At 56.3% G+C, this 27,108-nt stretch overlaps 1 protein-coding gene and 1 long non-coding RNA gene across 2 annotated transcripts; both read left to right on the forward strand.

Moving 5' to 3' along the window:
- The first annotated feature begins 2,530 nt into the window (after nucleotides 1-2,530).
- On the forward strand, nucleotides 2,531-16,556 carry LOC126036849 (uncharacterized). Its single transcript, XR_007505402.1, has 3 exons — nucleotides 2,531-2,616; nucleotides 6,575-6,911; nucleotides 16,494-16,556. It is a non-coding gene; the product is annotated as an uncharacterized LOC126036849 (long non-coding RNA).
- Nucleotides 16,557-17,761: 1,205 nt separating this feature from the next.
- On the forward strand, nucleotides 17,762-20,417 carry LOC126036822 (electroneutral sodium bicarbonate exchanger 1-like). The gene is made up of 5 exons (XM_049797031.1): nucleotides 17,762-17,962; nucleotides 18,771-18,839; nucleotides 19,382-19,555; nucleotides 19,655-19,810; nucleotides 20,363-20,417. The coding sequence occupies exons 1-4, from the start codon at nucleotides 17,774-17,776 to the stop codon at nucleotides 19,808-19,810; spliced, it is 588 nt and encodes a 195-aa protein (XP_049652988.1). The 5' UTR covers nucleotides 17,762-17,773; the 3' UTR covers nucleotides 20,363-20,417.
- The last annotated feature ends 6,691 nt before the right edge of the window (nucleotides 20,418-27,108 follow it).

Here is a 27,108-nt window from a genome sequence, read left to right on the forward strand (position 1 = left end):
CCAGGCTCCCGCGCCTTCCAGCTCAAAACTCCTGTCTTCTCTTCCAGCCCCAGCTCCTGGCACCGATTTCCAACACTCATCTCCCAGCTGTACTTAGAAAAATGTCGTTCAGAAAAGAGCCCCGCAGCTTAAAAAAGAGGACAAGGCTGAGAAAGATGGACCCATTGTAGACTTTGTCAGGCCCTTTATTTATCCTGTGATTAAGGTTGGGGTGACAGAGGTGTCGAACTCTGCAGAAGAACATTGCTGCTGTAGCAGAAGGTGCTTCAGAGGTAGGAGGCAGCTGGAGCCCGCACGGGCAGCATTTGGAGGGGGCCAAGGGAAAAGGTGCTGGAGAAAGAAGGATGTGTTTCTGCATCTGGTGACCTCTGTGGGATTGTGCTTGTTGTCACAGGGTCATTTACGGTGTTGTTTCAAGGATGGGGTCTTCATGCTTTTAGTCGGTTAGGAAGCCAGCGGTGCTTTAGCTTACATTTCACCTCTTGTTTTTTCTTTCATACTGTCCGTGCAGAGAAAGCGCAGGCTGGATTTAAACTGGGGCTGCTGTTTTCTCCTGGAGATTGGTGAAACTTTCCTTGAACAGAGAGCAAAAGGAATTTGTTGGAACTTTTGCAATAGCAGTGATGTGTCAAGGTTAGAAAAAGTCTAACCATGCATCAGGCTCCAGTGTCTGGCGGTACAGGAGAAAAAAGTTTGCCTGAAAATCAAAAATGTTGTCTCTGGAGTGCTGGAATGCATTTTCCTTTTGACTGTCGTGGGAAATGCAAAGCCAGGAACTGGCCCAGCAGTAAACTGATTTGGGGCTCGATTTCTTCACCCTTACACTGAGCACCTTATTTCAGAGGGCCTATTCGTGAAAGCAGCAGTAGTGCTCACGGAGGAGGATGCTGTTCTGTTCAGTAGAGGGGGCAGAACCGTCCCTTCAGAGGCTGCTTGAGCTACTGCTTGCTTTGTAAAGCAGCACAGCAACCTTCCTTCCCCTCTGCTATTTTCTTTCTTTCTTTCTTTATTAAATAAGTGGGATTTATTTATTAAAAGTGAACCGAAGGATGTGCTGTGAACACCAGATTAACATGGCTATGCAAACGAAGGCCTCTGGTATTTGATAACTTACCTAGTGAGTGTGATTGCCTGGTCACCAGCTGTTAGAGTGAATCCTGGCGGAGAACAGGCAAAGGGGAAAGTCGTCACTAGATTAAATAAGAAAGAAGCAAATAAAACCATCAATAACTCGCTAACAAAATACTTACCTCCCTGTCATCCTCAGGAATCCATTTCTTGTAGTTCTGCAATTCACTGTTTTCTCTAGCTGAAGAAATGGTGTAATTATATTAAAAAAAAAACCTGCTGAAAGGATATATCCATCAAATAAAATGTACATAGAATGTCTTCATATGTAATGTTTTTTTTTTACCCAGGAATATGAAAGGTACCTTCTTCTAAAACAGCATGGTTGTAGATTAGTTCATGTATTCCTAAATACAGCTAAGTAAGCTGTCAACTTAAAAGATTTGTCTAAGTTAGTAGCATTTCTCTTAAATACAGCCTGTTAATGTTAGCATAAATGAACGGAAGGAGATAAAGAATGCTGTGCGCAACTGTGACGCAAGCTACGCTCAGGTGAGACTACTAAAAGAATTAGTAGCCTCAAACAGGAAGGGGGGAATTGATAGCATATTTCCATACATTCTGTATGGTATGTCTAAATATTTTGATGGTTTTAATATTTTGTACCAGCTGTGGAAACTGGTTTGCTGCTAGGTGACTGTAAAAGTGAGATTTGGTAAATAATTGAAGTTTGATTTCACCGGAGCTCTGATTCTTAAAGTCGCTTTCCTTCGCCGTTTTTTAAAATGATGGCTGCATCAGCCGGACAGATGGCACTGTCGAGGGGCTGCAGCTGAGCACCCCCGGTGCTGCTCCAAGCCTGGATGACTCATCTCTCCAAGGCAGCTGCACCCAGGAGCGCTCTGCCACCTGCTCTTCCAGACCCGGCGTTTCTCATTCAAACTGAGATGACGCGTCGTGTTGAGCCACGTGCAAGTAATTTCTATAGGATTGGCTTAACATGCAGTAGTGCCGTCTGCCTGCGCACGGTTGGCTTCCACCGCTGGTCAATGGGAGTCTCTGCTGGCAAATAAAAATGGAATTGAATAGAAGGGAATTGAAAGTCAAAAGGGCCCTGTAATAATTTTAGAGTGCCTGAGGCACCACGCTGAAGCCCTGGCATTATAAATAAGGGTAATGCACTAGAGACTGAATTGCAGTCAAAGCAGCTGTAAGAACGTGGAGTGTGTGCTGAGCTTCTTTAAGGTGCGTGGAGTTAGATTATGATCTGTAGGCAGTGCAGGCAAATCAATATTTGCTCACCGATGTATGTAGTGACCTTAAAGCCTGTGATTAGAAAGGCCGAAGGGATGTGGGGAATGTGAGCTGAAGGCTCCAGAGCCAGGAGTGTGAGAGCTGTATTGGAGCAGCCCGACCCTCTGGTTTTCTCAAAATGTTTCCAGGGGCTGAACAGTGGAAGGGGCTGACTGTCGTCCCGGCTCACGGCGTCTCATCTCCTGGACCGTCTGTGTGATGATGTAGTCTGCTGACCTCTTGCTGCATTTCACAGTAATTACATCTACCTAAAATCTGGCGTTTAAAAAAACCCCAAACAAGCCCCTGTTTATGAATAAGGTTGGTGGGAGGATGGGAAGAATCCGAATGTCCTGGCTGAGCTCACTGTTCCTGACATAAACTGGAGTAAATCCAGTACTGTCATTGGGCCCGTGAGTGTTAACAGCAGCTCATGGCAAATTGCACGGGCTGCCCCAGAAGGGCTGGAGCTGAGTCGGAGGGTCAGGCAGGGGAAGCGTAAGGGTTGGCCTTGGTGCCTGCTGAAGCTGGGCAGATGCTGTGGGCCAGCCTTGGGACAGCTGGTACAATGGGACGGCTTTAATAGCTCGATGGTGAGGCGTGATGGCAGGGAGGAGAGCGAGCGCTTCTTGAGTTGGGACTCAGTGTCTGATTTCAAGTGCTGGTGGCTGAATTTACCAGCTCAATGCATTTATTCCCTAATAACCCTCTCAGCCACCATAGGCTGCATGTGTCTTGCTTTGTGCCATGTGCAGGATGACAATCCCTTTTTCTGCAAAGGTAAATGGGCTTGGGAAGAACAGCAGTTAAAGGATGCCACTTACTGCTGCGTTTTGGGTGCAGACATATCCACAAATCTTGCTCCCACCAAATTGTAGCATGCATGGAGAGCTTTACTGGTACATGGGTGTAAATCTTCAAGCCCCCAAGCTGAAATGTACCATTTGATAAAGTTTCCAGGCACTTTCTGGCTGGTGCAGTGATTTGTTTCTTTTTTTTTCTTTCTGATTTTTTCTCCCTCCTTGCTGATCTTACAGCTGCCCAAGGTGCAGCCAGAGAAGTGGAGGAGGGTCCCTGCCTGGCCTGCAGCTCCCTCCCTCGCCGTTCTTAGGGTGATTGGGGGTTATTTTGCTGTGTCAGTGAGGCAAAGCTGGGCTCTCCGGGGCTGAGTGCGCTGGGACCCGAGGAAGGCCGTGATGGTCTTGAGGCTTTGAAGGGCTGTGCACCGAGCCCTGTCCCCGCTGGAGGGGACGCTGGTGGTGTTCAAGACGAAGGCCTTGCAGGCCTTGCTGTCATGCGTGTCCTTGTCCCCCCCGGCCCCCAAGGTCTGTCGTTGTCGCAGGGGCTCTGTGCTGCTTTCTGCGTGGGGTCGTGTCCGTGAGTCCTGCAGGGACCTGTCTGTCCTGGCCTCCCCACGCCTGGGGAAGGGGAGAGGGGAGTCGTCCGTGTCCCACCCCACCATTGCCTGCCCCGCTGGTGGTGACTGGGCCCTGGGGGTGGCTCCGTTCCCCTCGGGGCTTTCCCCGGCTCGGATCTGGGGCTCAGTGGGGCTTTTGCAACTCTTGGGTGCTGTTTCTTGGTGCCCCCTGCTCTCCCTCTCCGTCCCACACAGGCACGGAGCGGTTCTGGAGAAGGAGCTTTTAATTGAAAAGACAAGAGAAAAGGTCCCATCCAAGCTGGTCTAACCCCTCCCTAGCCCCCTCCCCGGCCCCCCCTTCGACAAATACCCCCCCCTCCACTCCCACCCCCCACTCCCCCCATCTCCATCCCTCTCACCCCTGTCTAATCCCCATCCCCCCCTCACACCCTCACATTGGCTGCCAGAGCCCTGCGCTTGCTGGGTGCCATTGGCAAGGAGCTCTGCGCCTGCCTCTTCCTCAGCTTGCCTGCCGTGGCAGGTGGGGACGGTGGCAGGTCCATCCCGATATCCTGTCACGGCTCCTGGGGCTCCATCCCGCCGCCGTTGACTATTTTGAGGCTCAGCATGGCGTCGCTGAGCTCGGGGATGCAGTAGTCAGGGGTGAGCATCTCCTCAGGCAGCGAGAACGAGCTGAAGTCGCAGTCGGGGCTGTCTGCGCCGGTGCCACCAGCGTCCCCAGGCATGGGGCTGCTGCTGGGAGCATGCTGGCTGATTGCCAGCCCGCCCAGGGAGCAATCAAAGAGCATTAGGGCCTCTTGGAGAGCCACTTTCTCAGCCACGGCAAGGGCATCTCCAAGGGCTTGGCTGGGGGGGACGTCGCTGCCTGGGGGTGCCCCCGCAAGGTTGGCCGCGCTGGAGATGTTGATCTTCGCCAGCTGCCCCTCGATGTGCTGGTAGCTGGGGCTGCATGTCGGCAGCACTGGGCAGGCTGGGGCCACCACTCTTGCCTGACGTTGGTAGGGGGCGAGGTACTGTGTCTGGCCCTGGGAGGTCCTTGTGACTGCCCAGGCCAGGGGGGCCCCGCAGCCCCAGGGCTCCCACAGGGCAGCCCCTGGCAGAGAAGCAGCGCCTTGGCCGAGCGTGGCGCTGGCCGGTGGAGGCAGGTCGGTGGTTGTCCACTGGATGCGGAAGACCCGGGGGTCGAAGAGGCAGCACATGGAGCCCTCTGCAGACCTGTGTGGGTGAGGGGGAGCTGTGCTGGGCCCGGGTGACTGTCCAGGGGCACCCGCCGAGCCAACATCCCCCAGCTCTGGGCCAGGGGCGTGGGGAGCTTGTGGCCGGGGCGATCCCCACGGGGTGAGCCGCTGTGCCGGTGGGACGGGGTTGCAAATCGGGGAGGAGACTCACATCTAGGAGGTGAAAGGGGAGAGGTGGCCCCAAATATTTGGGGAATTCTCTGCAGATGGGTTTTACTGGGCACGCGCCGCCCGGGCGAGGGCAAGGATGCTCACCGGGGCTTGCTGAACCTCCATGCGAAAAGTGCTGGGGGAATGGGTGTGATGGGGATGGCGAAGGTGCCAGAGCAGACTGGGGTACCATACCTGCTGGTGGTGCCTGGGGGGCCCGGGGTGCCCGGGCTGCAGGGAAGGGCTGCTCCCGCGTGGGCAGGCGGCACGGGTTGGCTGAGCCTAAGAGAATGAGACAGGAGCGATGGCCGGCGGTCACCTCTGCTCTTGCCCCCCAAGAACGTCCCTGGGCTGCAGGGGTTGGGGTTGGTCCCTACCTCGAGGGTAGAAGGTTTTGGGGAGCACGAATGGCTGGAAAAGCTGGGGCGCCGGGGGGCCCGAGGGCCCAGGCAGTGGGAGCTGCATTGGTGGCCGCGCCATGGTCCCTTCTGGCTGTTGGCTGCCAAGGAGTCTTTGGCGTCTCCCAGGAAGGAATGCGGGGGCTCCCTGTGTTCCACCCCACCCCCAAGAGCCTCCCCAGCTCCTCCTGGGGAGGGAAAGGGTTAAGGGAGGCTGGGGTGCCCCCGGGGCCTACAGGCGGCTGTTGGGGTCTGCAGGTGCAAATGCTCTTTGCTTTCAACAGTATTTTTCCGGTGGGGGAAGAAGAACAAGTTGATTCAGCCGAGCCAAGCGGGGACCAAGCTGCAGCCGCAGCCTCCTTGCACCAGATGGCAAATGCGTTTGTGACCGTTACCCGCGCTTCTGTTCGCTGCGTTGACCGGAGCGAGGCAGAAATAGGAAAAAGGGCGCGCACCTCGAGGGCGCGAAGGAAGGTCACGCGGTGTCGCTCGGTGGCACGCTTTCCCCCAGCCCTCGCTCCAGTAGTGCTGTCAGGTCTTTCAGTCTCCTGCTGGGAAAAGCAGCAGTTCTGGATCCCCCTGGGAGGGGGTGGCCCTTTCCCTGGGTGCGTGACACCCCGGAGGAGACGGTACCCGCCGCCGCGTGCTCCCAGAAAAGGACTGGATTCTGCCCAACGTCCGGTGTCGGGGCGCTGGGGCTGTTTGCGCTCTACGGGACCCCAGGGATGGGGTTAGTACATCCCCTCCTCGTGCTTGGAGGATTCGGCGCTAGCAAGGACACCCCAAGGGTAGCAAGGACACAGGCCTCTCGCTCCCGCTGTGTGAACAGTGTGTGGCCTGGGGGAGTCGGGACAACTGCCGTGAACCGGAGGCCAAAGATCTCTCCTGGCCTGTATCCTGGTAATCAAAGAGATTGCGCTCTGTTCGTGAGGCACCTCTGGCTGCAAGATTGTGCAAGGCCATGTGCTGCGTAACTTGTGGCAGGGACCGATGCTGGGGGCGTGAAGGCAAGCGCGCTTCTAAAAGCATAAAACTCCGTTTCATTTCAGAGCGCAGCTGAGCCACCCCGCTCCTCAAGACTCTGCCATCTGCACCGACCGCTGTGGCTGGGACCGGGCAGTGCTGCACATCCCAAAGGCCACCAAGTCACACCCGTGTCCCTGCTGCTTTGCCGGGAGCTTCTGCGATGCGAGCGATGTTCTGGGGGCTGATCTCTTGGACTGCAGCTACTCCGTCCCGGACCGGCAGCTGGCCAGGAGGGTTGTGTCCCAGGTGGAATTCCACCTCTCTGACGAGAACCTGGCCAAGGATGCTTTCCTCCTGAAACATGTCCAGAAGAACAAGATGGGCTTCGTCAGCATCAAACTGCTGCCGTCCTTGAAGAAGGTAGGCAGCGCGTTGCGTTGGCCAGCCGGGGTGGGAAGTGGCTTCCACGTGGAGGATGCCTGGGTGTCTGGGTGTGCTCTGGCTGTGTGTGGTGAGGTGTACGGGGAGGTCCAGGCTCTGCTCAGGCCGCCTGTGTCCCAGCAAAGTGCTGGTGGTGCAGAGCTGGGTCCTGCTCTCTGCCTTCAACGTGCTGCAGCAGTTCTCCACCCAGGGAGGGTGGCTGGGGAAGCGGTGAGCAGTCCTCAAACCCCAAGCCCAGGGCTGGGTTCGCCTCTTCTGCCCGTGGTTCCCCCAGGCTGCTTTGAGAGAGGAGAGCTCGTCCTCCAGCGCTGAGGCTCCTTTACGTTTGGGTTTGGGGCTTTCTCTTTTCTTTTGTTTTTCCTCCTCCTCTTGAGCAGAATAACCCTCTGTGGCCCCCGAGAGCTGTGGGCGGTGGCGGTGCAGCTGCTCAAGGGGACGGTTTTGGGGCAAGGACAATGCTTGGGGCGAGTCAGTGTGCGAGGCGAGACACTGAGCAGCAGCGGCACTGGGAGCTGCGCCGTTCTGTTGCTGACGTCACTGCGCCTGCCCGGGGTCCGGAGCGGCTCCCGCTGCCCCAGCGGCACCCCTGGGACTGCCCGAAGGAAGGGGCTCAGCCCCCCCAACCCCCCGGTGCTGGGGGACCTCACCCTGCAGGTGAGGCTGCTTCTCGAAGGTGCCGTGGGCTGCCTTGCCTCTGGGTTGTGGAGCTGGGATGGGAAATGGGCAATAAGGAGAGGTGAGCTTTCCAGGCACTTGCTGGCTGGTGCTGAGATTTGAGAGATTCATTTTTTCCCCCCTTCCCGGTCTTGCGGCTGCCCAAGGTGCAGCCAGAGAAGGGGAGGAGGGCCCCTGGCTGGCCCGCAGCTCCCTCCCTCGCCATTCTTGGGGTGATTGGGGGTTATTTTGCTGTGTCGGTGAGGCAGAGCTGGGCTGCGGGGCTGAGCGCGGTGGGACCCGAGGAAGGGCGTGATCGTCTTGAGGGTTTGAAGGGCTTTGCAGCGAGCCCTGTCCCCGCCGGTCGGGTTCAAGACGAACGCCTTGCAGCCCTTGTTGTCGTGCGTGTCCGTGTGTCCCCCGGCCCCCAAGGTCTGTCCTTGTCCCAGGGGCTGCGTGCTGCTTTCTGCGTGGGGCCGTGTCCGTGAGTCCTGCAGGGACCTGTCTGTCCTGGCTTCCCCACCAAAGGGCTGCTTCCCCTGGGGAAGGGGACAGGGGAGTTGTTCCCGTTCCCGTCCCGCCCCCCCCCCCCCCCATCACCTGCCGCGCTGGTGGTGACTCAGGCCTGGGGGTGGCTGGGTTCCCCTCGGGGCTTGCTGGCTCAGATCTGGGGCTCGGCGGGGCTTTTGCACCTCTTGGGGGCTGTTTCCCGGTGCCCCCCGGGCTCCCTCCCCGTCCCACACAGGCACGGAGCGGTTCTGGAGAAAGAGCTTTTAATGGGAAAGACAAAAGAAAAGGTCCCACCACAGCTGCTCTAAACCCACCCTACCCCCCACCCGCCTCCCACCCACCCCCTCAACCCCCCCCAACCAATCCACCCCCCTCCCCTCCCACCCCCCACTCCCCCCGTCTCCATCTCACCCCTGTCTGATCCCCCCCTCCCACCCCCCCACTCCCCCCATCTCCATCTCACCCCCGTCTGATACCCCTTCACACCCCCATGTCGTCTGCCAGAGCCCTGCGCTTGCTGGGTGGCATTGGCAAGGAGCTCTGCGACTGCCTCTTCCTCGGCTGCTCTGCCGTGGCAGACGGGGATGGTGGCAGGTCCATCCCCGCATCCTTCCGCGGCTCCTGGGGCTCCATCCCGACGATGTTAAATACGTCGAGGCTCAGCGTGGTGTCGCTGAGCTCGGGGATGCAGGAGTCGAGGGTGAGCAGCTCGTCCGGCAGCGACAAGGGGCTGAAGTCCCAGTCGGGGGTGGCTGCGCCGGTGCCCTCGGTGTCCCCAGGCACGGGGCTGCTGCTGGGACCATCCTGGCTGGGCCCCACCGTGTCCAGGGAGCACCCAAGGAGCCTGAGGGCCTCTTCAAGAAGCTCCTGGTCAGGCACTGCAAGGAGCTCTGCGATGTCCCCCAGGGCTTGTGTGTGAGGGGCAGCGCAGGGGCTGGGGGGGACGTCGCTGCCCGGTGAGATGTCGCTGCCCAGGGGTGCCCCCGCAGGGGTGGCCGTGCCGGAGGTGTCGATCTCTACCAGCTGCCCGTCGATGTACTGGTAGCCGGGGATGGATATCGGCATCACTGGGCAGGCTGGAGCCACCCCTGTCCCCTCTCCGCTGGTGCCCCCAGGGTGGCCAGGCCCGGGGCTGCTGCTAGGACAGCCCTGGCTGGCCCCCACCGCGTCCGTGGAGCACTCAAATAATCTGAGGGCCTCTTCAAGAAGCATGTCCTCGGACGCGGCAAGATCACCTGCAGTGTCCCCCAGGGCTTGACTCTGGTGGGCAGCGGATGGGCTGGGGGGGACATCGCTGCCCGGGGGGATGTCGCTGCCCGGGTGGATGTCACTCCCCGGGGGTGCCCCTGCAGGGGTGGCCGTGCCGGAGGTGTTGATCTCTGCCGACTGCCCCTCGATGTGCTGGTAGCTGGGGCTGCATGTCGGCAGCACTGGGCAGGCCGGGGCCACCCCTGTCCCCTGTCCACTGGTGTGAGCAGGGTTGCCAGGTATGGGGCTGCTGCTGGGACCATCCTGGCTGGCCCCCACCACGTCCCGGGAGTAGCCAAAGAGTCTGAGGGCCTCCTGCAGAAGCATCTCCTCAGTGACTTCGAGGTCGCCTGCAGTGTCCCCAAGGTCTTGGTTGTGGGGGGCAGCGGAGGGGCTGGGGGGGACGTTGCTGCCCGGGGGGATGTCACTGCCTGGGGGTGCCCCCGCAGGGGTGGCCGTGCCAGAGGTGTCGATCTTCAGCAACTGGCCCTGGATGTGCTGGTAGGTGGGGATGGAGATCGGCAGCGCCGTAGGGGCTGGGGCCACCACTCTTGCCTGGCGTTGGTAGGGGGCAAGGTACTGTGTCTGGCCCTGGGGTCCCCCTGGGGCTGCCCAGGCCAGGGTGGCCCCGCAGCCCCAGGGCCCCCAGAGGGCAGCCCCTGGCAGAGAAGCAGCGCCTTGGCCGAGCGTGGCGCTGGCCGGTGGAGGCAGGTTGGTGGCTGTCCACTGGATGTGGTAGAGCCGGGGGTCGAAGGGGCAGCCCCACGGAGCCATCTGCAGACCTGTGTGGGTGAGAGGGAGCCGTGCTGGGCCGGGGGGACTCTCTGGGGGCACCCACCAAGCCATGCCCCAGCTCTGCGCCAGGCGCGCGGGGAGCTGCTGTGCCGGTGGGACGCGGTTGCACGTCGGGGAGGGGACTCCCTTCTAGGAGGTGAAATGGGAGAGGTGGCCCCAGATATTTGGGAAGTTCTCCGCAGATTGGCTTGAGTGGGCACGCGTCACCCAGGCGAGGGCAAGGGTGCTCCCGCGGGCTTGCTGAACGCCCGTGCGAAAACTGCCGGGGGGACGGGTGTGACAGGGATGCCAAAGGTGCCAGAACAGACTGGGGTGCCATACCTGCTGGTGGTGCCTGGGGGGCCTGGAGGGGCCCCCATGGCAGGGGTGCCCAGGCTGCAGGGAAGGGCTGCTCCTGCCCGGGCAGATGGTACAGGTTGGCTGGGCCTAAGAGAGTGAGAGAGAGAGGAGCCGTGGCCGGCGGTGAGCTCTGCTCTTGCCCCCACGAGCGTCCCTGGGCTGCGGGGCTTGGGACCGGTCCCTACCTCCAGGGTAGAAGGTTTCGGGGAGCACAAAAGTCTGAAAACGCTGGGACGCCGGGGGGCCCCAGGGCCCACGCGGTGGGAGCTGCCGTGGTGGCCGCGCCATGGTCCCTTCTGGCTGTTGGCTGCTAAGGACTCTTTGGCGTCTCCCAGGAAGGAATGCGGGGGCTCCCTGTGTTCCGCCCCCCCCCCCCCAAGAGCCTCCCCAGCTCCTCCTGGGGAGGGAGAGGGTTAAGGGAGGCTGGGGGGCCCCTGGGGCCTAGAGGCGGCTCTCAGGGGCCGTGGGTGCCAATAGTCTTGGCTTTCAACAGTATTTTTCCGGTGGGGGAAAAAGAACCAGTTGATTCGGCCGAGCCGAGAGGGGACCAAGCCGAGGCCACAGCCTCCTTGTGGCAGGTGGCCAACGCATTTGTGACTATTGGCCGTGCTTCTGTTCGCTGCCTTGGCTGGAGTGACGCAGAAATAGGAGAAAGGGCTTTGAGGGCGCGAAGGAAGGTCCCGCGGTGTCACTCGGTGGCGTGCTTTCCCCCAGCCCTGGCTCAAGGAGTGCTGTCAGGGCTTTTAGTCACCGGGTCGTAAAAGCAGCAGCTCTGGATCCCCGTCGGAGGGGGCCGCGCTTGCCCTGGGTGCGTGACACCCAGGAGGAGACAGTACCCGCCGCCGCGTGCTCCCAGAAAAGGCCTGGGTTCTGCACAACGTCCGATGAGGAGAGGCTGGGGCTGTTTGTGCTCCACAGGGATGGGGTTAGTACATCCCGTCCTGGTACTTGGAGGATTTGGCGCTCCCAAGGACACCCTCGGTAGGAACGCAGGCCTCTCGCTCCCGCTGTGGGAACGGTGTGTGGCCTGGGGGAGTGGGGACAACCGCCGTGAACCGGAGGCCCAAGATCTCTCCCGGCCTGTATCCTGTTAATGAAAGAGATTGCTCTCTGTTGGCGAGGCACCTCTGGCTGCCAATTTGTAAGTCGTGGCAGGGACCGATGCCGGGGGCGTGAAGGCAACCGCGCTCGTGAAAACATAAAACTGGATTTCATTTCAGAGCGCAGCTGAGCAACCCCGCTCCTCGACACTGCTTTGCCAATCTTCCCGGGGGAAAAAACTCCTTCCTGAGCCCAGCCCTGGTGCCCCGAGCAGGGTCCGGGGAGCTCCTGCGGGAGAGCGCGTTTGGGGTCAGCAGCCAGGGTCCTTTTCCAGCCTGTTTGGTGCAAAGGCATGGGTGGGCGTGGGGCATCAGTCCCGGGAGAGCCGTGGCAGACTCCTCATTCCCGGGAAGGGCAGGTCGCTCTCGCCGTGTCTCTGTCCTGCGCCCACCCGGGTTTCTTTGTCCTGCCAGCTGCTGCCCAGCAAGGAGGGTTCGGCTGAGCTCAGCAGGGATGTCCCGGGACCCGCCGAAGGAGAGCTCCTGCTTGGTCAGCATCCTGACCGCTAGCCCCGCTCTCGGGACGGCACGGCACGTCCCACGCGTGAAGCGGTGCCTGGGCTTGCCCTGGGAGCGGCACGACTCGGGAGCGTTCTCCGGCTGCTGCGGCTCCCGTCCGTGCGATGGACGGAGGCGGCGGTTTCCCTGGCGGCTCTCCGCTGGTCTCGGCCCGCGGGCCGCGACCCCTCGGGCTCCGTTTGGGCAGCCCTGCCCCGCACGCTGGGGATGGAAAGCGGCGCGATCCTGCTGCAGCTGCAGCTGCCGCGGGGACAAAGCCATGGGGGAGAAGGGGTGGGTGCTGCGGAGGGGAGGCGGGCGGGGCTGGGTGGGCTCTGGGCAGCACCCCCCGGGGCTGTCCCTGGCGGGGGTCTTCCCGGCCGGGCCTCCAGGATGGCTGAGGAGGCCGGTGCCCGCTTTTCCAGGGAGGAGCTGGCCGGGAGCGTGAGCGTGAGGAAGGGCAGCTGCCCGGCTTTGCGCTCCCCGGGGGCCCTCGGGCCTCCCAAGGGGCCGGGCCAGGCCGGGCTTTCCCCCTCTGCCCCCCCGGTTTTGTCCAGCTTTGCGCTCTGGCTTCACGCGGCGCTTCGGCGTCGATCGGAGAAGCCTTGTTTCCCGCCCTGCAAGGGTGACTGACGGACGCTGGCTTCCCTCTCACGGATGAACGGGAATCTGGCCTGGAGCTGAAAGCAGAAACTCCGTGGGCTTTGGCACTGGGATTTTCCTAGCTTGCTCCCGCCAGCGTCCGAGGGGACTCTAGATTTCGTGGAGCACCGTCGGTCAGGATGTTGCTCTCGGGGAGGGGCTTCGGGCCTGTTTCTGGACAAAGGTGGTGGCGGCGGGGGAGTGAGCGAGCGAGCGAGCAGCCTCGTGGTGCTTGGTCGCCGGCTGGGCTGAAACCACCACAGTCCTTGTTTGCTGACATCATCGCAACTGGGGAGAGAAGGGGCTGAGCTCCCAGGGCCACTGCCAGCAGACTGTCATTAGGCACCAGAGTCAACGTTGACTCGAGAGGCCTGGGCAGAGCCCAGACCCCCCTGAAAGCAGCTGCAAGACCTGCCACGAGGTACAGGCCAACTCCTCTGATGCTTCGGGCTCACGCTGGAACCCCAAGCGCTCCAAGCCCCAAAATGCAGCTGCCTCTGCAGCGCAGCAGCAGCAGCAGCCAGTGCCGAGCAGCGTGGGGAGCTGGAGCGGGGGGGGGGGCGCCCGGGCCGGGCTCGGCTCCCTTCGGCTCATCTCGTTTCTGTTCGGCTCCCTTCATCTGGGCTCGGCTCCCTTCGGCTCATCTCGTTTCTGTTCGGCTCCCTTCGGCTGGGCTCGGCTCCCTTCGGCTGGGCTCGGCTCCTTTCGGCTGGGCTCGACTCCCCTCGGCTCGGTTCGGCTCATCTCTTCGTCTGGGCTCGGCTCCTCTCGGTTGCGCTCGGCTCCTCTCGTTTGCGCTCGGCTGCCCTCGGCTCCGCTCCGGCCGCAGCCCCGGCCCGGCCCCGCCTGAGGCAAGGGCGGGCGGCGGGCGCGGCGGGGCCGGTGGCCGTGGCGGAGACGTGCGGCTGTGTGTGGAGAGAAAGGAGTTTCTGCCGGCTGTCCCCGCAGGGAAGGGACCCGCAGCCGCCGGGGGTCTCCCTCCCTCCCTCCCAGCCTGGCGTGGGTGGCGGGCTGCGACACAGTCCTGCCCGGGCGTTCTTGGCAGCCCCCGGGGCAAGAGGCCCTGGAGGGAGCTTCAGGGAGGTCGGCAGTGGCGTTTCCAGAGCAGTCGCGTCCCGTTGGCTCTCCTGCTTCCTTCCCTCGGCTGGGAGAACGGAGGACGTCCTCGACAGCAGGTACCTACCTGTCGGTTGCCTGAAACCAGGCGGTTCCTAGGAGACACTAAATTGGGACGGGACGGGGGGGGCTGCTCTTTTCCTGCCCTCTTTCACTGACCGTGAAAGCGGTCGCTTCCGAGGGGCTACTGCGCTTGCACGGGAGTGTAATGGGAGTAACGGGAGCTGTAAAAAGCGCTCCTGTTCCAGTGCCGTGGGTGGGTTTCGTGCTTCAGTGGGAAAAGAGGCTGGTTTTACTGACGGTGTTTTGAAATTTTGTTTAAAGCGTTCAGCTGAGAAGCTCTCGAGCTTCTGTAGTGGTTTAACCCCAGCCGGCAGCTAAGCCCCGCACGGCCGCTCGCTCGCTGCCCCGCAGTGGGAGGAGGGAGAGGATCGGAAGGGTGAATCAACTCGCGGGTTGGGATAAAGATGGTTTAACAACTAAAAGCTGTGCACGCCAGCAAAGTCAGGAATTCAGTCACTGCTTCCCATTGTCTGGCAGGTGTTTAGTTTGCAGGAAAGCAGGGTTCCATCACGCCTAACAGTTACTTGGGCATGTCCCCCCTTCCTTCTTCTTCCCCCAGTTATATTGCTGAGCGTGACATCCTGTGGTCTGGAATATCCCTTGGGTCAGTTGGGGTCACCTGTCCCAGCCTTGTGCTGCCCCCCCCCCCCCCAGCTTCTTGTGCACCCGCAGCCGACTCCCTGGTGGGGTGGGGTGAGGAGCAGAAAAGGCCTTGATGCTGGGTAAGCACTGCTTTCAGCACAAATCCAAAACGTAGCCCCGTGCAAGCTACTGTGGGGAAAACTAACTCTCTGCCAGTCAAAACCAGCACAGCCGTGGAGCTCTGTACGCAAAGTATGTCCTTCTTTCTTGGGCTGTCTGCTGGTAGCAATGTGCCTTTTGCTGGCCTGGCAATCTGGCGCTCAAGTGTGGATGTGGAAAGAGTCTTTGGAAACTCTCAGTGGCAGCAGTTGTTTGTTGTGCTCTTGGGATTTTTTCTTTCACAAGGTTCCCCTTGCGCTGCCACTCCTCTTTGTGATGTGTTTGTGACAAACCTGTCCTGTTGTTTGGAAAGAAGAGCGTGCCTCTGCTGCAGGCAGAGGGGCTGAGCAGGCCTTTTAGGATAACTGCTGCTCTCAGTTTCTAGAAGGCACTGTAGTGGCAAGCCTGAGAAAGGAGAGTGAAGGGAGAGTGTTTTAGTCTGTGGTACTGCTGGCATGCAAGGCAGAGAAAGGAAAGTGGCCTTTGGGTGTGCAGGGGACAATGAATAGGAGGGTTGTGGGAGGTAACAGTTGTGTGGTAAGGCTGCAATGGGAAGTTTGAGTTAGCAGCCAGCAAAGTAACTAAAGCACAGGGTGCTGAGCAGCCTGGTCAGCTGGGGAGGATGTAAATCAAGTGAGGAGGATGGTCCTTTAGAAGTGAAAAAGAGACTTTCCCTGAGGGTGTTGCCCTGGAGGAATCTGCTTGTGTCTGCTAGTCAGGCAGACAGAGATGATGGGCAAGTGCTTCTGTGAGTGGGCAAAACCTTGACCAGCTCAGTCGAGGAGCTCTGGAGCTTTTAGTTTGAGAGGGGACTGGGAATTGCCGGAGGCTGCGATCTGTAATAATTCCAGAAGTTTGAGCTGCTCTGAAAAAGGAGCTGGAGCTGCTTAGGTTTAAGGGTTGTATTTTTAAGCAAGTGCCTCTAGATTGGGTCCTGCTGAAGGAGTGTTCTGTAGGGCTCAAACTTGGTCTGAAACTTTATGAGTTGTTGCTGTCTCAGCCTCTGATAAAAAATGAATAATGACAGTATTCATAAGTATTAATAAAAAAGCCGTGGCTCAGCATAATCTGGCTCCCTGTGTACGTTGTTGCAAGGGTGTGATCATCATCAGACAGCAGTTCAAGGTTGATGCCCTCAGATGCTTTTGGAAAATGTTCTGAACTGTTGAGGTTAATTCTCTTTTCAGGTGGTGGCACCCATGCAGAAACTAGGACTTGATCAAGCTAGGAATCATTGGCCTTGCAGGCCAAGCTCTGCAAGAGCTTGGATGTCCCGCACTCATTTCCATGAGTGCAAAATCATCGTAGCGTTTCCCACATGCCTCGTGACCTGCCCCAGATTGAAGATTTTTGGTGTTTGATTTTTTTTTTATATGTTTTTTCTCCTCAGGTAGTAGGAAGTCAGGTTTCCAAAAGTTTTGGGGGTTGGGGTTTTCGGTTTGTTTTTTTCCCCCTACCTTCTCTGCATTATGTGCTCAAGCAGAAAGTAGATTCGAATGAGGAGCTTCCTTTTGAGGACTAAAGGATGCCTCAGTGCCTTGTTGCCATTGTAGCTGTGAGTGTAGGCGTAGTAGCAGACATCTCTTTTCTTATTTTTAATATCATTATTATTATTTTTAGGTTTTGACTTAAACCAACTCTTGTCGGCCTAATTAAGCTTTTTTTATTGTCTGACCCCAGATCTCACAGGGACAAACACAGCAGCAGTATCTAAGCAAGGGATCAGGCTGCATGTGCTCAGAGGGGTGGTGGGATTTGATTAAGCAGCCTTAATGTTGTGGATGTCCGCAACTCTTGCATCTCACGTTACGGCCCTGTTTGCCATGCCCCTCTCACCTCTGGTTTCTTGCACCAGGTGCGGTCCACAGTGAGCGACTTTGCTGTTTTCCTCACCATCGTCATCATGGTGCTCCTTGACTTTGTGGACCCATCGCCGAAGCTCCAGGTCCCCCATGCTTTCAAGGTAATGGGGTGTTTTGGCACGTGGGGGTGCCACAAGGTGATGCCGGGGCAGGGCAGGGCTGAGTCTGGAGGAGATGCTGGTGGTGTGACCATCTCCTCTTCCACCTCCAAGTGCCTTGCTTCCTCCTGGAAACGAGAAGATGGCCCCAAAACTAGATACCTACGGGGGAAGTATCTAGAGGTGCTTGCAAAGAGGAGACTGGCACTGCTGAAGCCCCCGGGAGAGGGGGACATGAAGCCAGGGCTGGGAGGTGCTCTGACACAAGGAGGGAGGGGAAAATGAAAGCCAGTGGAGTGCCTGGGCTGGGAGACAATGCTGATGTGTGGGCTTTGTTGCAGCCTACCAGAGACGACCGCGGGTGGTTCATCAACCCCATAGGTCCCAACCCTTAGAGGGCGGTATTGGCTGCGCTCATCCCAGCTCTGCTCTGCACCATCTTGATATTTATGGACCAGCAGATCAGTGCCGTTATTGTGAACAGGAAGGAGCACAAGCTGAAGGTAAGGGCCTGCGAGAGATGACTCCAGCCCCTTCTGGGCTGCAGGTCTGGGGAGAAGCTCTTATTCCCGATGCTTTCTGAAGGCATTGGTTTGGGACAGGGTCCGGCTGCGTGGCAGGATGCTCTCCTGGATTAACGATGATGCAGGGAGCAAGTGACAGGGCAGTTCAGATGAGCAGCCTTTTGGAGGAGCAAATTAATCTTGGAGCAATATAGAAGCGTGTTTTTGTTTTAAAATGGCAGCAGCAGCAGGTGCGGGGAATGAATTGTTTTGATGCGCTGCCAGGGATAACTCAGAGTCACACCTTCCTCGCAAGTGGTAGAATTTTCTTTATGAGTGGAAAAAAGGTTTTGGTGGTTTTGGGTTGTGGCTTGTTGTTTTTTGAAGTATTTATCGCACGAGCTCTGCATATCCATTGTGTCTGAACTCCTGCCAGATTTTCATGCCAGGTGCTTGTGCAAAGCCTGCATACACGCTTACTTGTTTCCATTTCTTGTTTTGAATTCTGAAGAAGTTGACTTGTGCTCGAGCAGGGTTTGAGTCTGACTTGCGACGTTATCCTTGCTCTTGTGCTATGGGATGCTCTGTTTCTTGTTTTCCTGCCTGCAGAAAGGATGCGGGTACCACCTGGACCTTTTTGTGGTGGCCGCGATGCTCGGGGTGTGCTCCGTGATGGGGCTGCTCTGGTTCGTGGCTGCGACCGTCCTGTCCATCACCCACGTGAATAGCCTCAAAGTAGAGTCTGACTGCTCAGCTCCAGGAGAACAACCCAAGTTTCTGGGGATACGAGAGCAGAGAGTCACTGGCTTGCTGATCTTTGTGCTCATGGGCTGCTCCGTCTTCTTCACTTCTGTGTTAAAGGTGAGAGGAAAATGCAAACCACCCAACAACCGCGAGCTTGTTGGAGGTTACAGCAAAACAGTCCCCTCTCTGCAGGCCTGAGTAGTTAGTTGTGGAGCGGAGGAGGAGGAGGTGATCCCAACCCTTGGGGCTTGACCCACGGTGGGAACCAGCCTCAGTTAGGCTTTGCAGCCCTTCAGGCCCCCGTTTGGTGTGCTCAAGGCGAGCGAGCAACGCAACTGCTTGAATTTTTGGGTGTCTTTCAGGCCCGCCCATGTTTATGGGTTACAGTTGAGCATATTCAGACCAGCACATCTGCTGTCTTTCAAACAGGCAGCCCTTTACTGGCTGCAATTTGCTCCCCAAATGCCCGGGAGCAGCCGTTCCCAGGAGCTAAACACACTGAGGTCATCCCCGTGGGCTTCCTTGCACGTTCCTCCCACAAAGTAATCTCGTCTCTAGGCTAAAAGGAGGCCTGTGGCCTTTGCCTGTTGCCCCAAGAATAGGCAGAAGTGTTTCTTCTACCGCCAGAGAATGCGGCATAGGGTAGCACGGGTGAAATCGCCTGTTTTCCTCCAACCTTTCTGGAAAATAGGATTATTCTGAGGAGAGGTAACTCCCAAGTTCAGCCTAAAGCAGAGCCTTAGCTCACTCGTGCGCACAAAATCTTTAATGGTTAAAATCTGACCCATCTCTAAGCCTGAATGGAAGCTGGAAAGCTTCAAGCAATTTTAGGCAGTGCCCATGGAAGAGGGTGGTAATACTGAAAATGCAATACAGAAAAAGAAACGATTGCTTTCTTCCTTTTTTTTTTTCTTCCCCCCCCCAGTTTATACCAATGCCTGTGCTTTATGGCGTCTTTCTCTACATGGGTGTGTCGTCATTCAGAGGAATTCAGGTACGGACTGTTTTACAGCATGCAGCATGCTGTCTCCCTGGTATTTTGTCTCGGTAGCAGCAGGGAAAAAAGCAGTTGCATGGGAAAAACTTCTCGCAGAGCAAGCAATGAAACTCTTTTGTGTAAGAAAAAGATTGGTGGAGGCACAGGAGTTATATAGGGCTGGGAGGACCAGGCAAGTTCAGCGCTCTCTGTTGCAGGGTTTAGGGCAGGTCAGTGTTTGGTTACGTGAAAGCGGGGGAATTCAGTGCAAAGGGAAGGCAGTTTCTACCACTGGTGGAAATCCTCGCGGGGGGATTCAGTGGGCCAAGAATTGCTAATAATGGAATGGCATGGAATAGTTGCCGTTTGGTGGGCAGCTCTCAGGGGCAAGCCGGTTGCTAGATGGAGCGAAGGGAAAATGGGTGCTGCTCCCAGGAGGAATGCGGTGGGATCCAGGATTTCTGACGGCAAGCGAGATGCTGCAAAGTGCCTCCACATCTCGAGAGGGCCAGCAACTTGCCGCAGTCCCAAGGTGGCAACCTTTCCCTTTTATTTTGCAGTTCTTTGATCGCTTGAAGCTGTTTTGGATGCCGGCGAAACACCAGCCGGATTTCATCTACCTGCGGCACGTGCCCTTGCGAAAGGTGCATTTCTTCACGGCGATCCAGCTGACCTGCCTTGTCCTGCTCTGGACCATCAAGGTGTCCCGTGCCGCCATCATCTTTCCCATGATGGTAAGAGCTGCCACCGCTTGGCAGTGGGGTGTTTGCAGCGTTGGAGTGAGAGGTGGCATCGTCTCTGAGCTCACCGCATCTTCCCTCTTATTCGTGAAGGTTTTGGCTCTCGTCTTTGTCCGGAAAGCGATGGATTTCTGCTTCTCAAAGCGGGAGCTCAGCTTTCTGGATGACCTTATGCCAGAAAGGAAGAAGAAGTTGGACGATGCTGATGTGCGGAAAACAGACTCCACAATCAGTAAGATTGTAAAGTAGGTATGTTCATTCAGCGCTGGGCAGCACGGGGGGTAGTCCCACCAAGGTCATGCGCACCTGATTTGGCAGTTCACTTTAAATTTATACAGTCAAGTGTTACATATACATAGAGTTTCGCAGTATGCTTATACATAGGCATTATCTATCCCCGCTTCTTATTAAAATTAGCTCTAGGAAGTCATTTCCATAGTCTCCTCTCAATTGCGCTTGTGCAGTGCCTCCTTATGGTGGTTGTCTGGTGGTCGTGAAGATGAAGGCTATATGTCTTCTTCACGCTGAACCCTTAACCTTCTGTCCCTGCGCAGACTCAGTTGTCTCTTGGCATTTGTCCAAATCCTAAGGCCAGTCTTGGCTGGTTCTTGGAGTTGACTGCGGCTTCTTATCAAGGACTATCTCCTGTCCCAGTCAGCCTCAACAATGCAAACGTTAAACATCACTTCTCATCCCCTTGGGCCGTATCTACCTCTATTGAAACTTCTTTAACTTCATTATAAGCTAGATAATTATTAAACAATTCCCATCTACATTCATAAATCTACTATATCTACTAAGGTTCCTTTGGTTCCCCGTCTCAATGCCAGAAATGAAGCCGGAGAAGAAGAAGAGGTAAGGCTTGCTGGGTCCTCAGGGCTGGACATCTCCGTCGGGCTGTGAGATTGCCTGTTTCTCTTACAGCTTGTCTGGAAACGTTGGGGGAAGATCAGCATCCAATCGAAATAGATCCCAATAGCCTGGATCCCACGTTGTAACCTTTGTTTCCTCAAGTAGCAGTGAGCTGAACAGTTGAATACAGGTGTAATTTTTAAAACGAGTCGTTTTTCACAAAGGTCATTATCATTATGATGATTATTATTAAATGCTGCTGCTGCTGCTGCTGTTGCTGCTGCTGCTGGCAAGATTTGCTCATAATCGTGTTTTGAACACACAATCCCCCTGCCCCGAAATCTTTGGAGTGAACGGTTTCTCCCCTGCTGCACTAATACCTATAGCTGCCAAGGGGCAGAAGCAGAGGGCAGACTGCTAAGTTTGTGCTGGGCATTCAGCTTATCTCCACTTTGACCAAAGACAGAGAACGTGATTTGTCCCTTTTTTACATCAGGAGTCCAGGAGGGTGATGGAAGCTGCTGCTGCTGCAAGTTCAGTTCAGCTGCACGTGGGGAAGACCAGTGACGTGGATATCCCAAAGCAAAGCAGTGACAGGTAAAGCCCCACCAAGCTCCAGGACCCCCGGCAAGATTTAGCTTGAAGGTGTTTGGCAGAGTTTTCTCCACTTGCCTCTTTGTGGGGGATCCCGTGGAAACCAGCAGGCAGCTTGGTGGGAAAATCAAATTCAGGGGCAGGGCTGCAGAAGGTGATTGCAGGGCTCTGACCGCAAGCAGAGTGGCTGCAGCACTCGCTTTTGACCCCAAACCTTGCCTCATCAGTGCCTTTACGGTAGCTGGAGATCCTCATACTTACACATGAGGAGTTGCAGGCGTGATCTGTACCAGCAGTGGCTTAGGAACCCGGACCGGGGCTAAGCCCCAGCAAGAGCCTTTGCACAGAGCTGTTGCTCTGCAGCTCCCCGGCTTGCCTCCCAAAACTCCTCATCCAGCAAAACCTCCCACGCTTATGCGGAGCTTTGATTCTCGGGGCTCCACTGTTCCTCTTGCTGATGCTAATGCCCTTGGCATCAGTTCCCATAATCACGGATTGCTATGTAAAATATTTATTGCAGGACTGATCCTTCTGAGATTGTTATCCTGGATGAAATGTCACAAACGACCATATGGAAGGCTCTCACTTTGAAGACAGAAACCCTTTGAATCCAGGGAGGAAAAAGGTAAAGGATTGCACGTGAACGTGACCGTGCTCCTCTGCAAGCGACGGCGCACACCTACGCTTTTCCCACGCTTTGGCCGGCAAGGCTGAGCAAACGGCCTGTCCCTGGGAACAGGCATTGTGGACCGTGGCATGCAAACCAGCTCCTCTCTGCTGGGGTGGTCCCCCAAACAGGGCTGAATCAGCAGCAGCTGGCAGGTCTTCCACTGATGATGCTCTCCCTCTTTTTCTCTTCCCTTCGCCTTTCCCCACTCCCGCTTTTCATGTTTAGGAATCTTGACTTTGAAGAAGAGGAGTGAGAGCGTGACTCGGGGATGTGCCAACGCAGACAGAGGGAGAAAGCGCTTTGTTTCAGTTGGAGGATTCCCATTAAAGCCATGCAGATGTTTTCAGTTATCCTTGGTGTGCTTCAGGCATTCAGTATCTCTAGACCAGCAAGCTGAGGTGAAGGTCACAGTCAAGGGGAGTTTGGTGGTGTTAAGTCTGTGTGCGTACGTGCGTGTGGGGGTGTGGGTTTGTAGTGGTAGAGGGACTGCTACTGCTTTATCATTCAGTGCTCTTCTTTTAATACCTAATTCCTCCTCTTTTTTTTTCCCCTCTTTTTTCCAAATGTAAACTGGGAATGTCCAAAATAATTTTCTGTTATAGTTGATGCATTCTCCACTTTCTTCTTGATCATGACCGGGTTTTTGGTCTGGTTTGGGGTCCTGGCTTTAATTCACTCTTATGTCTCTTACTGGTACGAGAGGGATGCCCTCTGCAGCAGGGCAGCATAGAGAGCGTCCGAGCAGTTGGCCTAAGGTGAAAGAAAACATTTGCTCCCTGCGCTCCAGTTTTACCTCTCTTGGTCGGTTTGGTTTTGGGTTTGTTTTTTTTGCTTTGGCTCTGCCATCAGCCTGGGAGCTGCAAAATGCAGAACTGCCACCTTCTTGTCCCCTGGGTGTAAACTGCATCTAAGGGAGCACTTCAGGTATTTGATTTTGAATACACCGTATGGTCACAGGAGTGGCCAGATGAGACCTGGGGCTCTGTGTCCCTGGGCTGCTCCCTCTGTTGTTCCTCCACTTTCCTTCTGTATTGGATCTGGCTGAGTTGGAGTTCCTTTACCCCACAGCAGCCCTCGTAGTGCTGTGCTCTGTACTGGTAGCTAGAAAGCTGTTGATAACACAGCAGTGTTTTGGCCATGGCTGAGCGGTGCTGGCACAGCATCAAGGCTGTCTCTCTAACATTCCCCCGTCTCCAGTAGGCTGGGGGTGGGCAAGATCTTGGGAGGCGACGTAGCCAGGAAGAAGAGGCATCTAGGTAGCAAGTAAATCTTAGGTCCCTTCAGATGCTGGGGACCCTGCGTTCATGCAGCATTGGGCAGACCCCAGATGGATTTTCCCTTGGCACGCTTTACGGTGGAGAAGCGGAGAAGTTCCTCCTTTTGGTCATTCACGGTATTATGCAACTTTTCTTAGAAGAAAACACCTCTGTGCGTAAAGGATGTTCACACGCGGACTTCTCGCTGCACTTTAGGTAACGGCAGGGCCGCGCAGGTGGCGTAATCGCTGGTACCAAGCAGGAGCTGCCTGGAGGCTCCTCTGTTACAGTCAACCAGCTCCGTTTATCCTGCGGCCAAGGGACATGTGTAGGGACGCAGCCTGAAGGCCACGCTGCACGTACAGCGCAGCACAGACCTGCACCCGCTCAGGGTAACTGTTAGGTGGATCCCTAACTCCTGGAGGTACAGTGATCTCCCAGTCAGGATCTCTGCACCAGGCTGTGAAACTGCACGGTAACTCGGGAACCGGAGAAGGTCCAGATCTGGAGGGGATGGTTAACCACAGGGCCTCACGTTGAACCTCCTCTAAGCTCGTCCTGTGCTTACAGGGTTCTCGAGCTTCTCGGGCATCTCCCAGACTGGCCGGTTACTGCCAGCTCCCTCGTTCCTACGTTCCCCTCCCTGCCTGCCTGCCCCACTTTGGCCCCTGCAGCAGCACTCAGCTGAGCACCCTCCGTTGCTCCTGGGGAAAGAGCGTCCTCCTTGCTCTCCGTGGCGTTCCCCCAGCACACGGTGCTGTAGCAAGGACAAGGCAGTCAGATACAGACACAGCCTGTTGAACAGAGCGTCCTGCACGCAGTGCTTCCGATAGAGCAGCTCAGGAGCAAGGAGGTGAGCTGGGTGTGCTGCCTCTCACAAAGAGCATTCTACATCGGCGACCTTCCCCGTTGGACCCTCTGCAGCCTCTCTTTTTCCCGGTGTTGTAGGTGTTAGGTTGTGTGGTTAAAGGTTCATCTCCACAAACGCAGAGGAGGACAAAGGAGCAATGGCAGGCAGGGGAACCCCAGTGACCTAGGCAGAGGCAAGGGAGCACCCTGCTGTGGCTTTTGCCAGGGCTGTCACAGGAGAGGGCTCGACCACATTGCCTGGGTATGAGGCTCACCAGACAAGTATTGACTCTCCCTTGCTCACTTCACAGACTGACGGGGGGAATGCGCTTCTGTGGCCATGCCCTGCCTCTGAAGCCCGGCCGTAGACAAAAAACCGGCTCAAACTGTGAAGGTTACCAGGCAACACGTGACTGGGTGCACGTGTGCGGCAAGGTCTGTGCGTGTGAATGTCTGAAACTGAGTTCTGAGCTGTCAAGCAGAAGCCTGCTTCTTGCTACACGCAGCCAGCGTGGGCTGGTTGTAAATTTGGGTAACACCTGGAATAATCAAAAGTGGCGTGTCCCGAATCCTACAGTTAGTAAAGAGCTAGGAGAGAGAAGCCTTAATTTGGAGGCTGATCAGGCATTGTACTGCTCACATAGACAGATTAGGAAAACTGGGGGCGTGGGGTTCCAGAAAGAAGAGGTGGTGTCAAAAAGAAGGGTTCCCAGAAAGAAGAAGGGATCTTGAAGAGAAGCAAGGGACCCAGGAAGGAAAAGGTGAAGATCCTGGCTGGAGGAAATATCCTGGAAGTGGCGGAAGATCTTGGAGACCAGAGAGCCGCGTGGAGACAAGTGCCAGGGGATGCCCAGGGACCTTGACCAGCACCCTGCGAAACTGGTAAGGGCGAGCAGCTGCACAGCAGGAACCAAGGTGACGTTCTGCCTGACCTTCCCGGACCTGCAGTAGCTGGGATAGGGGAGTTGGATCAAGCAACTGCAGGATTCAGTAGGAATGCATTTCACGAAGGTAAAGAGGACACAGCAGTGGCTTGGAAATGCTGGTTGGTTTAATGGTAAAACTGGAATTATTCTGTGAACTGTGCATTCCTTTTAATATGGACTTAATTTAAAATAGCTGCTTTGAAGTTGTTCTGACTTCACCTTAATCGACACCTGCAATCTTCATCATTTTATCTCCTCCAACAGCCAAACCATACCCTGCCCCTCCCCACCCCCTGCAAAAAGAACCCCAAAACCAACCCAGGAAAAGAAAGACTTCAAGGGCAAGCTAGGCAGCAAAGTTGTGCGAGATTGGTCAAACTGCTCAAAGTTTGCCGAGAGATTGGAGCTTGCAATTCAGATGTACGTCGCTCAGCGTGGGGAGGGTAGTACGCACCTTTCACTGGAGTCAGAGGGAAAAACGGGGAGAAGGGAGCTGCAGCGTAAAGAGTAAAGGACCTGACATTCTTAGGAAAACTCTCCTTTTTCTTTCCTTTTCCTTGCTCCTTCGCTTCCAGATCTCCGTGGTCGCAGTTTGTGCTGCCTCACCTCCAGCACAGCGTGCAGAATGAAACGACGGTCACAGAATTCGTCCTCCTGGGGTTCTGCAGCACCCCAGCCCTGCAGCGCTGCCTCTTTGGCCTTTTCTCTGCCCTCTGCTCTGCCACTCTGATGGGAAACGCACTTGTCTTTCTGCTTATCTGCCTGGACTACTGCCTCCACAGCCCCATGTACTTCTTCCTCTGCCACCTCTCCATCGCGGACATCTGCTACGCCTCCAGCAATGTCCCCCGTATGCTAAGGAGCCTCCGTGGACAAGGCAGAACCCCCTCCTTTGCTGGGTGTGGGGCACAGAGCCATCTTTATTTAATCTTTGCACTTAGAGCGTGCGTGCTGCTGGCCGTCATGTCTCATGTTCGCTACGTGGCAATCTGCCGTCCCCCGCGCTATGCCCTCATCGTGATCTGGAGGCTGCGCCTCACCCTTGCCACATTTCTGTGGGCTTTGGCGTTCGTATTTGGTACACTGCAAGCCTCTCTGGCTTTACACCTGCCTTTCTGTGGCCCCTGCGAGGTTGTCCACTTCTCCTGTGAAATTCTTGCTGTCTCAAAGCTGGCCTGCCCTGCCGCTCCTGCCAATAAAGTCCTGATCTTTGCTGTTTGTGTGTGCTTCTTCCTCTTCCCTTTAGCCTTAATCCTGATTTGCTCCCTGGACAGCCTGGCCACCGATCTGCGCATCCGCTCTGTGCCAGGATGGCACGAAACCACCTCCACGTGTGGCTCCCACCCGACCGTGGTGGGTGTCTTTTATGGAAACGCCATCTTCGTGTACGCGGGGCCCGGGAGCGGTAACTCCTCTGGGAGGGAGAAAGTTCTTTCCCTTTTCTACAGTCTCGTCAGCCCCAGTTTGAACCCCGTCATTGACAGTCGGAGGAACAAGCAGGTGAAGGAAGCCTTGCTGAAGCTTCAGAGAAGGAAGAGGGTCTTTCATTCCGTCTAGCTGGCGCTCTAGGCTTTCACCTGTCTCCTGTCTTTCTGCTCTGTCTTCTTGAGCTCTTGGGGAATGTTAAGTGGTTAAAACGTAACACAACACATGGGTATTCAAATGCATTTGTCTCTTGTTTCTCTGTGCAGTCTGATGAATATCATGACACAAAATGACTCATTCCTTGTATTGCAAATAACTAATTCTTGTTCCTCAGATGCAGCCGTCCTAGACAGGTAGTATGTTTCACCGGAACTGTTGACCCAAGTGGAAAAAACAGTCTTCTCGGTTCTAGCTAGCAGTCAGGATAAACTACTGTGTAGCAGGGTTTTTTTCTGAATCTACCCATTGATCCAATAAGATATTCTTTTTCCTTACCGTATTTGTACCTCTTGTTATCCTCAGGATGCTAGAGCTTCAGCTCTACTGTTAGAAAGAAAAAGAGAGAAAACATGATGCTGCTAATGGGCTTTGCCTCTCAGGAGGGTGAACGAGCCTGTGAAGGGTTTTCTTTCTGCACACTTTTGAGCCTGACACCTCTCATGCAGGAATGTTCTCTATTCTGGAGAGTTTTTGCTCAAAGCAGAGCTGGCTTCTGCCCAGGCACTAAGTTTTCCAAGCGGGAAGGGTCTAGGGGTGCGTGGCTTTAAATAGCTGCCTGGATCCGCATCATAGCTTGTGATTTCATAATGGTCCCTATTGTGTCTCTGGAGTTGGTGCACACTGGGTGCCACTTAGCTCCTCCCGTGAGGGCTACTCCATCAGTCCCTGGGGAATCGGGCCCCTGACTGACCTGGAGGTTCAGTTGTCCCCAAAACCCAGTGACTGACGTGAGGATGAACCCAAACGGGCGTTACA

The sequence above is a fragment of the Accipiter gentilis genome, unplaced genomic scaffold, assembly GCF_929443795.1.
Source record: "Accipiter gentilis unplaced genomic scaffold, bAccGen1.1, whole genome shotgun sequence".
Classification (NCBI taxonomy): domain Eukaryota; kingdom Metazoa; phylum Chordata; class Aves; order Accipitriformes; family Accipitridae; genus Astur; species Astur gentilis.